General features: G+C 38.4%; 1 protein-coding gene across 1 annotated transcript in view; it reads left to right on the top strand.

Moving 5' to 3' along the window:
- The first annotated feature begins 4327 nt into the window (after positions 1-4327).
- The window catches only part of ush2a (Usher syndrome 2A (autosomal recessive, mild)), a 222513-nt gene continuing 208599 nt past the window's right edge, over positions 4328-18241 (top strand). Inside the window, exons 1-5 of the mRNA XM_026171366.2 lie at positions 4328-4635; positions 5715-6213; positions 6750-6964; positions 7183-7401; positions 12197-12362. Coding sequence (XP_026027151.2) covers positions 5740-6213; positions 6750-6964; positions 7183-7401; positions 12197-12362 — 1074 coding nt within the window. The 5' untranslated portion in view covers positions 4328-4635; positions 5715-5739. The remainder of the gene's footprint in view (positions 4636-5714; positions 6214-6749; positions 6965-7182; positions 7402-12196; positions 12363-18241) is intronic.

Raw genomic sequence — 18241 nt, 5'->3', positions numbered from 1 at the left:
GAATTTTTGGTGTTGATGCCTTCTATTTGGTGAAGTCTCACTACTCTGTGAGGACTGTAAAAGATTTGTCACCTAATCTAAAGTATGGTGATCTGACTGTCCAACACGACTGTCTACTGAAGGTACTGGGTGTTTTGGCTCAATAATGCCACAAAAGACATCTTCTGAATATTTTGTCAATGTGGTATTCCTTGAAAGACAAAGAAAAACATGATGATTGAAAACTGCGCTTTTTTTTTTTCATAAACCCCTATTTTTTTTCCCCCTTGTTGTGACCAACTGGAAAAAATGTTAATTACAACAAAAATATACAACAAACACAGATATACAACTGTATATCTGTGGAGATCAGCAAAGTCTTAAAGCTGCAAGTTAGCTTTATGGGTCCAATGAAGGAGCGCTACAGGGCCATTATGAAACAAAGGGACCGAAGGACCGAATTACTGAAACAAAGGACGATCCTTTGGAGCTGTAGCCCCATTATCATGATCCTGTCATCACTGGGTGGGTTACCAAATATCATATGTATGGGAGAACTGCGCCCAATGAACAAGGTGAAGTGAAGTACCATTTGAGGCACTACACACATCCACAAGTTTTTTCAGTGTATGAGCATAAATATGAGGAGAGAGATGTTTGTAATTCTAAAAAAAATGATCTAAAAATAAATAAATAAAATAGGATTTGTGTTGATTATTGGGGTTAAATGATGGAATAAGGCTGACATAGATATTAAAATGCACGACTGTTATTTGTTTTTTAAAAGACTAATTCAATCATTTAATTTAGTTGTTGTTTTTCTCTTTTCTTCTGATGTTAGCTTTAATGAGAACAATGTACAGTTGGCATACAAAGTATAAGTATTGCTTCTCCATGAGCATCTGCAGTCACTGCTAGTGATGTGTCATAGTAGATTGTATGCTTTGTGTCATTTACAGTGTGTATGTTATATGTGATGACTAAATAAAATACTTGCACTAATTTCTGTGTGAGAATTGAATGACCATGCATATGTTTTCATTTATTTTCCTTAATATCACGTGGCTGAGCTGCAATAAATATGTTGATTTTTTTTTTAAACTTCCATCTGCTGAACAGTTATTTCAGCTTGGAGGCAAACCTGTTGTCATAATCATTTTCACTACAAAAAAGTGATTAAAAAATAAAACTAGAATTCTAGTAAGCACTGAGAGCTCATCAGGGAAGGGTATATTTAAAGCTTGTGCAGTTTGTGCAGAACTGACTCACTGTGAAAGGAGCCCTTTTGCAATGAAAATGAGCTGAGTTTTATTATATTTTAAAAACACTGTAATAAAGATAATGATGGGGCAGAAATCTGATTTTAACTGAGTTATGCAGTGTGTGGCAGGGTTATAAGTAGAGTAGCACAAAAACAGTGAAATACAAAAGTTGTGATTCCACTAATTAATATTTTAAATGTTTTCTAAAAACAAAAATCAAATTACTTTTAAAAAAAGTAAAAGTAAAGTAAGATTTGTATATTCAGGTCAAAATAAATTTAACTCAATAAAAATGGACAGTTTGTAAACTTTTTTAAATCTCTTATCTGCTATAACAGTTAGCAGTTGATTAGTTACTCATTCAAGTTTTTTAGAGGGTTTTTTGGTTTTGTGTTTTTTTTCCCAGCTAAACAAATCTGTTAGTACTATTAATTATCTGTGTTGGTGTGCTCCACGTTTTTATCATGGTTCTTCTTTGAACTTGCTTCGGTGGTTTCTTCTTTCTCTAGTATCTTATAGAAAACTAAAGCCGGTGTTATAGTCTCCCAAACAAAGTATGAGCATGAGATGTTTGAAGAACCATGTTGAGTAGACATTTACACCATGTCTTAAAGTTTGTCATATAATAGGTTTGGGTTTTTTAAATTGTTTTTTCAAGACAAAAATAAACAATGCTGTAATGCTCATTGTGGTGTTAGAAAAATAACTCACACAGTATAATATATACTGAACCATGAACTGGGACCTTATGATGTGTCTACTGCTCTGTGTGTGTGTGTGTGTAACATTTGTATATGGAAAACCTAATATTCTGCTCGGCTTAAAGAGAAACATGCAGCCCATCCACCAATTTATTCCACTTTTTCTAATCAGCAGCCAGGCCAAGGATGTCTCCATACATATTCATGCTGCTCTGAAGATTCGGAGACATGATACATTTACAGCCTACATTTAGCATATTAGCCTTAATGTTATTAGACCAGCAAACACAATTTAGCGAAATATAAGTCATACACAAGTAATTTTGAAAATGAGACAATATTAATTGTGCGATTGTCATCCAGTTTTAATCCCGCTTGTGTGATAGCACTTCAATCTCTCGAACTGAACGCGCCTGGCTGAATAAATTAGTACAATCAATGTATGACTAGATTCTTTGTCATGTGGACACACTCTGTGCAAATCTATGCAAATGTCTTATGAGGAGAGGATAAGAGAAACTCTTCTTGGCTAACAAAGCTCTTGATGATCACCGTCTATCTGACACTATGGTGTAATGTCATTTTCACCCTCTCAAAGGAGAAGAAAATGAAAAAGAGTAGGAAAATAAGAGGGATGGAAAACGTCAAGGTTCCAAATCATATATGTGCATGTTTGCCTTTATACTGATGCACAGGATATTTCTGGATGTAACAGTACATTTTATTTTGATACCTTTTAAGCTTTATTTTATATATTTACTTTGTTAAACTACTTGAGAAAACCAGGTAATCCACAAATCTGCCATCATGACAACCTCTTCATAAAAAAAAGAGCAAGTTCCTCAACCCTCCATCCCCCACAATTTCTTTCTTTCTTCCTCCTTTCCTCCATTCACTTTTTATTGTTCTACCACCGTCTTTTCCCTCTTCTTTCCTTACCCACCCCTTTTCCTCCCTACCTCTATCCTATAGCCCCTAGCCACCACCCCTCTCCTCCTTTCCCCTCCCTTTGCTCCTCTCTGCCTGGTATTGATTAGAAGGCGAACCTCTAATCTCCTTAAGGTCATTAGGAACACTTAATTAAAACCTAGTTAGAATGCCTTTGTTCAACCAAAGCAAATTGCAGCTGTTCAAACGCGATTAGTATGATAACGCAAAAACTTGTCGGCAGGGAAAATTATAAGAGAGGATTCTTTTTTTTGGTGGAAATGTTTACACAATTTAAATGCAGAGCTCTTCAGTACACAAGTCTAAACTACTGTATACTTGAGTTTGTGCCTCGGCTTCTGCTGTGTGTGCGTTAAGGGGATTGTTCATAGTTTGCTGGTGGGTGGACTACGGGATGTTTTACATATAACTGGCTTAGACTCGCCTATAGGACTAAAATGTAAAAATGCAACGAACAGAATTTGTTGTGCAGGCCCGAAGAACCGTTTCTGTTGTTCTTTTTACTGTCATACGTGAACATTGTCAGTATTATTCTCTGCCACTCCACCCCACCAACGAACCCCGCCCCTACGGCCTTTTCATCTTGTGCATTTGAACCGGAAATAGAAAATACTCAGAAACTTCACTTTTTATTTATTGCTTATCAAAATTGAATCAGACTCGTTTATCTACATTTTCTCTATATTTTTTTTATTTTAAAATGTGATATTTAAATTTGAATTATGACATAAAATGAGATAAAATGACATGAGTCAGCAATGCACATGCACTTTTTGTATGTAAATTACTACCATATCACATATACAGTTAAATATAAACTACGCAATTTGGTTACTTTTGAATCCATGGCTTCATGATAGACCTACTGGGATAATCAACTACTGTTGATATTTATCAAGAGTCACTCAGTGTTAGTGTGGATCCCCGCTGAGTCGAACTGCTGAACAACCCCTCAACAGCCTTGTTTTTTTTTCTCAAAATTAATGCGTCTCGTTTTCATTATTCTTCATAATTTCCTTCCTTTATTTCAACTGGGGGGCCGGCTAAGTGACCTACGCTACAGGGCTTATTAGTAAATAATAATAATAATAATAATAATAATGATAATGATATACTAAACTTGGAACTAAGCTGAACAATGCTGATCCATATTTAAACTAAGGTTTACTGAGATGGTTAGCAAAATCATTTATACGATTTTAATGGCTTGTTTATTTTCCTGATTGATTGGTTTATTTGTGAGAGACTGCATTAAATACTTATATAGCGATTTGGCACATAGGTTGAATATGTACATAAATGAATAATATATGAACGACATGAGATTATAAATGATTTCCTGCAATTCTTTAAGTGGCCGGAGCAAATCAGCGTTGCCTAGCGACCTTGATAGCGTTCCTCTTTTCCTGTGAGAGCCACTTGTCTGCAACCCAGACGCATCCCACGTAGGTGGGGGGTAAAACATTACTACCAGGCAGGGGGTAATTATTTAAATCGCAAATTAATGCCTTGCTGTCAAAGACAATCTTTGGTGTTCTGTAACAGATGCAAAACGGATATGTCGCACTGTTTGCTCTCATGCCGCCTCCGGGGCTCTCAAGTTTCCGTTACTTGGTTCACAACAGTGTAACGTTTCACCGCCGTTACTTTGTGCCCGGTATCCTGCCGCCTCGGGCGCTGCTGGCCAGATGGCAGCTCGCGGTAATCTGCTTAGCAGCGCGCGCCGCATGTTCTGAATGAGAGAGGTAAGACAGAGAGGAAAAAACAAAACAAAAGCGGAGCTCTGTCAAGTTCAGTTTTTGGTTTGGCTTTTTTCTGTTGAACTGTAACAGGCAAAAAAGAATTCAAGTCATGTTTGGAAAGGACTATTTTTTCTTCTGGAGCGGCGTCTGTTACCGCTGACAGACAGGTGTGTGGAGGAACAGGTAGCTTGTTTTGTACGACTCATGTCAGAGCAACAGGTTGAATGTTTGTTGGCGCTGCACTTGTGATGGGGAGAGAGCTTTGTGCGGGGAGTCCGCAACGACAGGTAAATCTCATAGACGTACCACATATTTAGGCTGTTATCTGCATAGGTTTACAAATTTGCGCAGCACATAGTCTTGTAGGCGGTTTTAGATAAAGTGTAAGCTTTTCTATCTCCTAACGGATAGTATAGATTGAAGCCTGGACCAAGTAATCTAACACTAGAGATGACTGCACTGCTGGCCTCTTTTTGTGCGTCTAAATGCGAAATTGAAGCTGCTAAGTATTGTAATGAAGAGAGCTTTCCGCTAAGCCTCAATTTCCAACAAACTTGTGTGAAAGCCCGTTTGGTTGGATAAAACCTGGGAGCCAGATGCCAGAGGAAAAAGGGCATGTTTAATTCAATGGGAAATGAAGAAAAGGAAAAAGCAATGTAGCAGTATCAGCTGAGCTGTGCCTCCATCAAGCTGTACATGATAGTGTAGGCTTTGGCTAGGGAATAGCCTGCATGGCATTTCACTCTCCCCAGATTTGTCTCATGTTGGATTTTGGTCTGACCAGGTCTCTCTTTCCTTCTCTCCTTCTCTCTTTTCCCTCTCTAGATTGTAAAATCCTACCTATCATGTGAGGGCTTTGGTTACGGTTTTTGTGTGCATGTGTGTGTGTGTATATGTGTGTGCCTGTGAGGGACAGTGTAACAGAGAGCTAAGAGTCATAGCTTCACCCCAGGAGCACTGGCCTGTAAAAAAATGTTACTGTTACCCTTAAAGCATGAAAGCATGACAGTCATCACTTATTCAAATCCTGCTAGAACTCTTCCAAAAGAAATCCAAATTCAGAAACATCTCTCTGCCTGCAGGAATGTTCCAAAGTCCAGACCTGAGATGCTGGATCCCTCGGAGAAACTGATTCTGGAATGTTGTGGAGCGAAAGGCCTGAGATGGACTGAAGAGAAGGGAGACTGGAAAACAGAGGCAGGGGCGAAGGGAGACAATGTGCAAAGGGAAAGGCAAACATGGGGCATAGGACACAACAAATGGAGAATGAACGGAGGTAGAGAATCACTTCGTAAGTTATGTAATGTCAGCAAGTGGGGAAATAGAAATGATATGCACAGAAGTTGGAAGGACAAGACAGATGCCTCTGGGATGTTGTCAGTTGCAGAAAAAGAGGGTGAAATTGCACAAAGGGAGAGGGAAAATAATCTCTGGCCTATCTTTCTGTGGCTGTTGTCCCTGAAGAACATCAGTGAACAAAAGATGAAAAGGCAGAACATCATGAGGATGAGGTGGCGTTATATTCTTTTCTGGTTACCTCTCCTCTTCCTCAGCCTCTGTCCAAAACCTGCTTCTTCACAGGTAAGAGCTGCTTAAAGATTATCATTTCTGATTCAGATGCTGTTTAGAAGTCAGGCTAGGGTTACCCTAACCCATTAATAATAGTTCTGTCCAGGTAAGTTGAGGCACTGCTGCAGTGAGTCAAAATAAATCTGAAGAAAAAAAATTATTACATCATTATTAATTTCATCATGTAAACCTATGCTTTTTCCACATTTGTATCTCAAAACATCTTCAGATACATCATTTGCAAAGAGTACATTTTCCAGTTGAACTAATTCAAATAATATGCCTATATATTTTAATTATTTTGCTTGTAAAGGTCTTAATCTTGATAAATACATCACATGCAATTGTAAGAGTTTTCTATACAAAGTTTTTTGTGTTACATTGTGATTGATATTGTTATTATTTCTTTGAAGTAGATTCAAATACAGTATATGGCCTTACAAGTTATTATTGTATCCAAATGTTTGTGGCTGCAGTCCCCAAAGCTACAAAAACATGGCAAGACACCAGGATTAAAGGGATTATCAGACTTTCTCAATCTTTCACAGGGACACTTCCCACGAATGGAGAACATTGCTGCCTTTAAACCCGTGTCGACCTCGCCGCCTCGTTACACCTGTGGCTTTCCAGAGCGGAGCAGCTACTGTCAGTCACCTTCTTCTCAGGCTGAACTGCTCACATGTTATCAGGCCTTCTGTGTCCAAGAGTGTCCCTATAGATCCTCCACGCCTCCGTATGCTCCGCTGCTGCTGGCTGCACACAGGTAGCTTCATTAAGTTCAGAGTAATGTCAGGTATTTTATTAGTTATTTTCTGTCAAAACCTTTAAGGCAAAGCAAAATGAATCAATTAAAAAAATAAAACAATTGACTTATTTATTAAATTGTGTTAATGACATTACAATCGGTGTCTTGCTAATAACTGCAAGTTATTTGGTTTCTTAGGGAGAACATACTGACATGCCTGCACTTCATTCCATCAGGGGTATCTGTGTAACTGAAGACACTAACGACACTCGTCCTGGTACTCAGAGAGAAGCTGGAACCTCTAACAGTTTCGATGGGATTTCTAGTGGATCCAGCAGTTTGTTGTTTCAGCCAGGCCAGGATGGGTGCCTGGTCACTCCCCCTTCACAGAAACTTGGAGCAATGGGTTCCCTCACCTTGGCATTGTGGATAAAACCAAGCTCTGCTAGGGAAATGTGAGTCTGAATTATGTAAGCTGTAAGAATACAGTTGTCATTGCATAATTGGAGATAAGAATCCTTCTTTAAATCGAATCATCCACTGAGTACTGCTTTTGTTAAAATTGTTTAATTATTAGTCTTATCATACAGTTCATTGTGCAGTACAAAATGTTTAGATGGCTTGACAGACAATGATTGTTTACTTCTTAACTCATAAGAAGCAAAAGACAGATGATAGCTGTGTGTGCATGTACATGGCAGCTATTTAATTGTGTGTGTGTGTGTGTGTGTGTTATCATATATGTTTTCTATTACTTGAGGTTTGGCTAATCTTTCAGTTGCATCATCCCTTCAAACCCTCTCCTTCTTCTGTAAAGTGCTGCAGTTCTGGTAGTTGTTGGAAACAAAAAAAATATTTAGCAAAATGCATTAGGTTTTGATTGAAATGTTTTCCGTTTGATTGAAAGCCATGTTTACAGTCAGCAAAGAAGCCAATTAAATCAGGTGGAAAAAAGGAATTGGAAAGGCTAGTTCATGAAAAAGAGAAGCCAATCAGATGAAATAGAGGCAGAACATGAGAAGATGGCGTGGCTGTTTTCTTGACAAATCCTATTTAAAAAAAACAAAACAAAAACCTAAATGGTGAAATTTGTTTTGGGAAAAACACCATCACCATTGCAGTAAGTCAGTAAAAGGACAGGTAGGTCTGTGCCCGATGTTCCCTTTGTATGATTGCAACAGGTGAAAAAGACTGAATATCTATTTGATCCAATTCAGGTTTTATTTAGATTGTTCCAAATAACAGCAACAGCCACCTCAAAGCACTTTATATTGTAAAGTAAAGATCCCAGACAATCAGACAACACCCTATGAGCAACCATTTGATTACAGTGGGAAGGAAAAACTTCCTTTTAAGAGGTAGAAACCTCCAGCAGAACCAGCCTCAAGGAGGGGTAGCCATCGGATGAGATTGGTTGGGGTTGAGGGGAGAAAGACAGGACAAAATACTAGGAATGGGTGAAACACACATGAATATTAAAATTTTATACAACCTCCTAGGACCTGGCGTCCACGTATGTGGACATCACATTTTGGGTTATTTAGACCAAAATACTAAATTTTTCTCTACAAGGGCCTGATATCCACTTACGAGGACATTATACTGCTACTGTTCTATCAAAATTTTAGACGAATACCCTCATTTGTGGCTCTTATTTTTCTTAAAAACAAAAATAAGGGAAAAAAAAAATCTGGTAATTCTTTGTTTTTACATTCATCAGGCCCCAATATGCCCAAATATCAAAGAAAAATTAAAAATACATGTAGTGGAAGAGTTCGGGTCTTAGGAGGATAATGTATTTAAATATAGTCAATTATTAGTACTGGGTCTCAAATACTGTTATATAGCATCAGAGTAGTGCTACACTATCCTGTTGTAGCGATGACATATAAACCACTCCTTCTAGACCACTGTGAAGTTTAGTCAAAATGTATATATATGATGATAGTATGACATTAAATATGATTTACAAATATTTACATGAAAGAGAAAGCCCTGTGATATCGATCCAATAACAAGGAGCAGGTCAGGTCTGGTGAGATCAGTATAACCATCAGGAAACAATTAGCTGTCATGTCACAGACATGTTGTGTGTAAGAGACAGTGGATGAGAGTGTGCTGGTATGTTCCAGGCAAGGGTAGCGTGGTGCAGAGTTACACACTCTCAGATCAGCTTGCAATCACATACACATGCACACACTCACATAGACAAGGCGCTTGCCCACACTCAAAGAGGTCAGCTGGCTTTACTCCGCAACCCTATCTCTTCCTACATACAGCAACACTTAAGGCAGGTGATTTGAACAACATGGCATGTCAAGAAATTGAAAGTAAGCTAAAAAAAAAAAATACATAATGCCTTTGTTTAAATTCAAAAATTTAGCTGATAAAGCAGGACTAAATTGATTTGGCAGTGAGCTGTTTTTACACTGTCAGACTAGGGATGGACAGCTTAAAATAAAAGTATCAAACTAAATTCAGCTTCAGTTGCAGAGAAACCATCTTATCTTAACTGTAAAAATGTAGTGTCTGCATTAACCACAGGTTAACAAAATTATGTTATGCTAGTAGTGGAAAATGCAGCCTTGAGTTGATGGGCTCGGTCTCACGTTTGTAGTGTTCAAATGCATCTGACACTCAGGTAATGTCAAAGCAATAAAAAGCTTTACATAACTTTATTATATAACTACAGTAGTATTCAAAAGACTTGTAATATTAATTTATCTCATCAAGAAACATAAAATGATCTGGTGAAGTGTCATTATATTGTTTTTTTAATATGATCAGGAACAGTTTGCACCATTTTCACAAACAAGGACAGGTTTCCTGTTTTGTGGATTACTTGGAAATTTTGAGTGAGCTGTTAAGAATATTTGGAGATTTCCAGACATACTGCATTCACTTATTCAGCAGTGTACCAAAAAGATAAGTGTGACCAGGATCTTTACACTAGTGATAGCTCTGAAGGAGCTTTAGTCTAACACCAGACAGGCTACATACATGTTGTACAAACTCTGTGGATGTTCAGTTAAATGTCAGTGTCTGTTAAGTTTAACTCAGATGGAGAATCATTCAGAGATCAAATCTCTCCTTTAAATTTCACGCTGTGATTTTTGTTTGTGAAGTTGTCTGTCTCAGGATTCAAATGACAGACAAGTCTTGTCTTGGTCTGTGGAACATGACACCTGTATGGCTGAATGCAACTGAATGGAAGTAATATCTCCCCCCCTTCACTCACTCTTTCTCTCTCCGTTGCTCTCTTTCTGCTGCTGTCGTTGGCTATCATTCTTTTGTAGTAGAGATGATCATGGCTGCCATCAAAGAAGCCAGATGAAAGGAGGTCTCTATCCTCACCTCTGTCCATCTTTCCTCACCCCACTCTCTGTGTCCCTCCCCCTCTTTGTGATTTCACATCCCTCCCCTCTGAACAATGAACAGACCCAGCCACCTGTTCTTCCAGACGATGGTTTTTACAACACTGTGGCTTTGCTTTATAGAAACAGATTATGGTGATAGTAGTAGCAGTGTGTATGTTGAGTATTGTGATGTACAGTTAGGTACATAGGTATTTGGACAGCGATGCTTTTTTTTCCTCCTCTCTGCATACTACCAAAGTGGATTTTAAGTCCAGCAATAAAGATGTGATTAAAATTCAAACTTTCAACTTCAACAAAATGTTGTAATAACTATTCAGGAATTCAACCATTTTTAGACAAACAAAAGGGCTGGACAAGTTGTAAAGATAAGGATTGTTTGTAGTACTTGAAAATCCTAGAAGTGTGGTACTAACTTGGCTATTGTAGAGTGTTTCTATGTCTTGAGAAACTCTTGGTTTGCTTTTGCAGTATGCCTACTTTTATTATCCATTTGCACTACAAATTGCTGTCCAATCGGTTTTGCAGCAGTTGGCTGAATCTGAGCCCTGCACACCTCAGAATTCATGCTGCTACTTCTTTCAACAGTCACATCCTCAATAAAGAACAGTGATCCAGTTCTACTGGCAGCTATACATTTGACATGTAGTTGATAAGATACTCCTAAACTAATGTAATGTTATCTGTCTGAGATTTTTTTCTCACTAGGTGTTTTTTTTTTTTTTCTTTCAGCTTATTGACACTGACCTCAACTTTTCTTTGGACCTCATATTGAGAGCTTTAGTCAATTGCTACCAAATACAAGTTCCATCCTTAGAAATTCACTCCAGAACTTTTATCTGTTTAATTTGTCATTGAATTATGAGTCATGTGGACATGAAGTGGACATGAAATTGACATAAAACTGGTTGTCGGTTACTTGTCTAATTATTTTACCTCTGATAATAGGGGCCATGTATTTAAAATATTTGTATTTTGTTTTTGTTAAAACTCCTTCAATTAAAGCTGAAAATATGCACTCCAGATATCTGGATTGTCTTTATTAAAATTCACTGTGGTGGTCAAATGAGAAAATTACAAAATTGTCTTGTTATCCAATAAACCAATAGGTTGACAGTCTAAAAATTGCTTAATTTTAAGTAAGCATATAGCTTTAAAACAAAGAAGCAAACATTTTTTACTTTTTTTATTTTTTTCCCCACATATATCATTCTTAATATCAGACTGCTGCTCACATAAAATTAAGTTGGACTCTGTGATGTTCAGGTCAATATGTATGGCCAGTAATAATTGCATACCTTCCTTAATAGACACTTTTATGTGTGTGTTAAAGGAAAAGTACTTGAAATAATTTCTGACTCGTGTTGTACTTATAGCAATTTACCTATTGGTGTTTTTTTTTTTATATTTGTTTTCTTTAGCCTGTCTTTCTATCTTTCTCTCCACAGAGACTCACTTTTATACCTACGTGCTTGTACAGACATACATTCAAATGCTCTTTTTCTCTTGCATGTACCTAACTGTGATTTATAGGGTTTCCTGCTCTGGGTTCATAAAAGCCATGATTTCCCATAAAATGTCAGTGATGGTGGTTAATATGACACGTAGAGAGTGTGTGCGTCTGCGCCTCAGCGTAGCAGCGGAAACCTTACAGTCATGTAAAATATTGATATTCCATGTGAAAATGTCAGAATGAGAGACTGTGTGTAGTGTTGCTCAGCTTCATGGGTGTTAGAGTCCATTCTTCCCTTTGTTTCCTGAGGTGAAGCTTTAAAATTCTTACTGCTAAATATTCATGTGAACCTTTTTGGACTGTCAACTGATGCAGACATAATTGAATCCTTTATTGTTTATGTGTGTTTTTTGTTTCTCTCAGGATGCTCCTGGAGAAAAGTTCAGAGCAGCGGCTGTTTTTTTCTCTGACCGTGTCTGGGGAAGCTATCATTCTGCGATATGGTCAGTCCAACAATCAGACTTCTATGAACAGCTTTAGAACAGAGGGCAGACTAGGACTGGAGAGCTGGACACATCTTGTTTTGCAGGTGAGTAATACATAGTTTAAGTATCCCCATGGTGAGTCGTGTTAAAGATGCTATGGTTGGACACTGTCAGAGGTACATGAATTTGATCGTGTATATTTACACCCAGCCCGCTTGTAATCATTCTACCATGAGTTTTGTTTGTAGCTGCAGTACTTAGGGCTGTGAAAGCGGAATTGTCTCTTTTTATTATAATCTGATTTTCTCTGTCATCCTCTGTGTCTGTTTTACTCTTTCATTCTCTGTCCATCTTTTTCTCATCCACTCTGTGAGCTGGTGGTAATTATACTGGAAAACATCTGTTTTGGAACAGCTGCTGGGGCCAGGGGCATACACATTACTTCAGACACACAGACACAAATGCTTTCCTTACACTTTCAACACAATATTTCAAAAGTCTATGGCCTGAATGAAAACAAAAGCAAACAAGCAAACAAAAAACAAAGCTGCTGAATTTTAGTTACTTAAGTTATTTGGGACTTTTTTCCGTGATTTGTACAATATAACAAAGAAAGTACAGTCTTGCCTATACAACTGTATCATTTTTATTTTACTTAAATATTTTTCTAATTGTTGATTCTTTTAATATTTTTTTTTAGATAGCAGTACTTTAGTGCATGTGCTTTTGTACATAAAATTTGATGTATTGGTTGATAATTCTTAACTAAATACATTTGTCTAATTAAGTTATCAATATTTTTTCCCAGCTAAACTTGGCATCTATCGGTACAATTCAAGTGAACTTGTGAGTTTCTCAATGCAGTGCCTTTTTCTGTCTAAATATTTTACATATATATGTACTGTGTGTTTTCTTTGGGTTTCTTTGGTTTTATTCATTTTTATTTCTTTTTTCCACACTATGAGTTGATGTAAGTTTTATATGAAGTAGAAATTTTAGGAAACATTCAGTAAGAAATACAAGGTGGTCTGGACAAAATGAGGCTTTCATTAGCACTGATCACACTAAAATGGCAGGTAGTGAAGTGGAGAGAGTTTTGAGGCCCCAAATGGATCCCTATGTGTGTTGATGTGAGTGTTTCTGGTCCGTTGAAGGGTATCATTTTACAGATTACTCCACTGGACAATCTCTCTCTTTCAGGATCTCTGAATAACACTAAGGCTAGTGTAGGGGGAAAATATGGTTAACATGGTAAGCCTTAAATTCTTGCAACCTAAGTTGTATTTTTTTTCTGTAAAAACAGAACAAAACACAAATTTTAACAGGCATTAGTAGAATTTATCCTGTTAGCAATATGATCTGAAATTTAGCTGTTGAGTACAGCTGGCATACATTTTAGGCAATCCAGGAAAACATCTTCAGACATCAGATAAAGGCCTCAGATGTCTGACCATAAACAAAAAAGCATAACTTTTCCCATCAAACCTCCCATCAGACCTTTGACAAAACAGCATCAGACTAAAAACGGAAAAAAAACGCATCAGGCGATATAGTCTCAGAAAAAATGCATCAGACTAAAGGGTCTCAGAAAAATCAGCACCAGATTAAAAAGGTCTCAGAAAAAGCGACATTGGACTAAAAGGTCTCAGAAAAAAAGGGCATCAGACTAAATAGGTCCCAGAAAAAATGACATTGGACTAAAGGTTCCATGCTTCTGACTAAATGGTCTCAGTCAAAACGACATCAGGTTAAAAGGGCTCAAAAAATGGCATCAGATGATATGGTCTCAGAAAAAAACGCCATCAGACTAAAAGGCTTCAGAAAAACCACATCAGACGACACAGTCTCAGAAAAAAGTGAGAAGCTTCCTGCCAGCCAAATTATTTTCCAAGTGATCAGTGTGCGAGACTGGCAGAACATGGCTGTGTCCAAATTCAGGGGCTGCTTCCTTCAAAAGCCACATTTGAAGACCGATTATGTCAGAGTGAAATGATGAAAGCTGTCCAGTGTCATCCAAATGTGGCCAACAAATGCGTCCTACTTTCCTCAGTTTTGGAGGATGGGTCGCACCTATGCTTCGTCCTCCCTATACCAGGATTCATTGCAAATCAAGGTTGAAGGAATTTTTGGGGAAAAATGGTGGATGGTCAAACGAAGTGGTCCAGAAATAAACTTTTAAAAGTAAGTGCTGAGTTTTATCGCCCTCAAATATTCAGCGGAACAATTGTGAGTATAACAAAGACTCACTTTCGGCCAAGTTATGTGACATTACTGATATTGCCACTAAATGTGGGTTAGGTCCTCCATGATTTGGTTGGTTGGTCAGTTAGTTTGTTAAGTTAGTTTCTGGCCAAGCTGAGTCTGTTTGGCGATGTGAAGCCAAATGTACTTAAAGGTTTTGGGAAAAAATGAGCAGACAGTTCACTTTTGACCTGTGGATTTTGTTAAGGAAACAGACAGACTTAACCATGACATGCGGAAGTCATAGTTACATGAGCTCTCATCTTGTAATGAGCAACTGATAATAAGACAGACAGTAAATGGATAAGTCCTCATTTTGTTTCTGCTGTTTTTGGCATGCTTATATTATACAACCTGAGACCGTTACCTTTCTTATAAAGCCCAAGATAGGATTCTGTCCTGTTTCCCCTTTTTTAGTTTTTTTTTCTCTCTGATATATAAAATATTTCCATGTAATTCTAAGAGAAAATTGTGTTTTGATCTGATAGTTAACAGATATTTAACAAAGTTATCTGATTTTGTTGTTAAGTGGCATGGTTAATTTCCTTCCGCAAGTATTCAGAGTCAGGAGAGACTGAAAAACCCACCAGTGAGAGGTGATGAGACAGAGGCTTTCCACCCCTGATGAAACAGCCGGAAAATTCAGCAATGCGAGGAAGATGATGAGGAAGAGGAGCCAGCAGCAGCTCAGAGAAGATGAGAACAAATAGCGGTTCTCTGTAGTTTAGAAAATGGTGGAATCATTTAAAAGAAATTCTAGATGTTTGTTTCTTGTTTGCAGAGGTATCGCCAACACAAAATATAACAGCTTCATTCAGGGAATGACAAAAATAAATTTGTGATGAATCACTGATGTTTTTCCTGCAGGAAAGGACAGGGGAAAGAAGGAAAAATAAAGGCAAGCACAGACAACTTTGACAATGCTTTGATGTATCCAGAATATATTTAGTTAAAAAATGTTCTTAACGAAGTGGGATTGTGTTGGTTTTAGTGGAAAACGTATGCAGCTGACTTAAATAAAATATTCAAAAGAATTGCAAAAAGTTGTTTTTGCAGTTCTTGTCATGAAGTTGTCTAAGTATTTTATAAGGATGTCATGTGTCTGTATCCTCTCTCCTATTAGACCCTATTACCCAAAAAACATCAGCCTGTTTTAATGCTCTTATATCTTTAAAATCTTAAGAAAATTATGATATTGGAACTTTTCATCCAGTATAAGAATATTTACTACATCAGTTTACATTTAATTTTATTTGAAATCTACAAAAGGATCAAATCTTTTTAGTCTACTTTTAGCTGTTACTGTGATATTGCCCTTTAATATAACTAAGTAAAGCTTTCAGACAGTCATACAGGTATAAAGTAATATGAAATAGAAATAAATGCCTTAAATTTGAACTAAAATGTAATAGTTGAGACAACAGAGTTAAATTCCACCACTGATAACTTTTTAATGTATAAAAGTATATATAATATAACATAAGACCTATTATATTTGTATCGTCAAAATGAAAAGAGACTAGTTTCATGAGCTACTCTAGAAAACTAGTTTACTAGCTAAAGTTAACATTACTGTTGGCTAAAGGGACTCAGGCCATGGCTGTGGCGTTCTAACATACACCTCTGATGAAACATCACAATTTTCTCCAATAAAAGTAAAATAAATTGCATAAAATAAAGACTTTCTCTATTTCGATCGTCCACGGCTGTAGCTGCTACTGTCGCGGTTGCTAGGCAACAGGAGGTGCATTGTAGGCTTGGTTAGACCGTCTAATTTAACAGTCAGCTAGTCTTCGCAGGTCCTTCCTTTGCATTACCCGGCCTACTTAGACCAGTCCTTTGAAGGATGCAGGCCCTGACCTGATAACAGCGTCACCTGCTGGAAGCTTCTCTCTGAGGCACTTTTATCAGTAGCATAAACTCAGCCACTTACAACATCTCGAAACACCTTGCTACCATCCTAGCACCTCTTGTGGGGAACACCCCACATCACATCAAGAACTACACCGACTTCACCGACAAGGTCCAGAAACCTACCCTGGACCCAGATGAAACCATGGTGTCCTTTGATGTAGTCTCCCTCTTCACTTGCATACCTACCACGGAGGCAGTGGACACTGTCAGAAAACGACTACAAGAAGACGGCTCCTTGGAAGACAGGACCAACTTCACACCCGATCAGATTTGCACACTGTTAGACCTCTGCCTTACCACTACATATTTCAAATACAACGAGGGTTTCTACAGACAAAAACATGGCTGTGCCATGGGCTCCTCCGTGTCACCTCTTTTAAAGGGAGAGTACCCAGCCATTGGTACAGATATGTAGACAACACCTGGGTCAAAATCAAAACACGAGAAGTGGAATCTTTCACTGTGCACATTAACGCCGTGGATAAAAACATCAAGTTCACCAGGGAAGACACAAAGGACAACTGTTTGCCCTTCCTGGACTGCGCTGTGCACATTGAAGAGAATGGCAACCTCAACATTGAAGTTTACCGGAAGCCCACAAACATGGACCAGTACCTCCTCTTTGACTCCCATCACCCTCTGGAACACAAACTTGGGGTAATCAGGACCCTACACCACCACCCTACACCCTCTAAGCCTGAAGGGAAAAAGAAGGAACACACACATGTAAAGGAAGCACTTAAAACATGCGGCTATCCTAATTGGGCGTTTATAAAGTCAGCAAAGAGGCACGGAAAAGAAGATCAGACACCAGCGAGGGAGGATAAGAAAGACAGACGCAACAACATTTTCATCCCCTATGTAGCTGGTGTATCAGAGAAACTCAGGAGAGTTTTTCTCCAAGCATGACATCCCGGTGCATTTCAGACCCAGCAACACACTCAGACAAAAACTGGTTCACCCGAAAGACAAAACTCCTAAACACAAACTTAACAACGTGGTGTATGCTGTACAGTGCAGCGAGGAATGCCCAGATCTCTACATCGGAGAGACCAAACAGCCACTTCACAAGCGCATGGCACAACGTAGAAGAGCCACCTCCACGGGACAAGACTCAGCAGTTCATCTGCATCTTAAGGACAAAGGTCACTCTTTCGAGGATGCCAATGTTCACATTTTGGACAGAGAGGACAAATGGTTTGAAAGAGGAGTGAAAGAAGCCATCTATGTCCACTGTGAGCGACCATCTTTGAACAGAGGCGGTGGTTTACGACACCAACTGTCTGCCATCTATAAGCCAGTTTGGAGATCCCTTCCCAGACGCCTTAACGACCACTCACATCCTGGGCCATCTGACCTCAGGAAATCACATGATAGGGTGGGGCCAGGTTTCACAATGACCTCACCAGAAACCCGGGCTGATTGTGACCCACACCCGCTTTCACACCTTGGCTCATGTGATTAGGTAGAGGATCATCAGGGGGTCCTTTGTCCCTCTTTGGGGGGAAACTCCCACTGGGTTTAAATCTGGGACTCTCCACCATTTGACCTTAGAACTGAAGAAGCTTCTTGGATGAGAGGTGAAACGTCTTCAAGCAACTCAAAGAAGTCCAGACGCTTTTCTTTCCAAGCTCCTTAGACTACGATGACCTGGATGACTGAGAACCTTCACAGACACATTTTATCGGAGACATTTTAGTCTGATGCCATTTGTTCTAAGACCATATTGTCTGATAATGTTTTGTCAAAAGTCTGATGGGTTTTTCAATGGAACATTATGCTTTTTTGTTTATGGTCTGACAATGTTTTCCTGAGACTTGAGGATTTC

The sequence above is a fragment of the Astatotilapia calliptera genome, chromosome 1, assembly GCF_964374335.1.
Source record: "Astatotilapia calliptera chromosome 1, fAstCal68.1, whole genome shotgun sequence".
NCBI classification, from domain to species: Eukaryota; Metazoa; Chordata; class Actinopteri; order Cichliformes; family Cichlidae; genus Astatotilapia; species Astatotilapia calliptera.
This window is presented reverse-complemented; position numbering and strand designations above follow the sequence as displayed.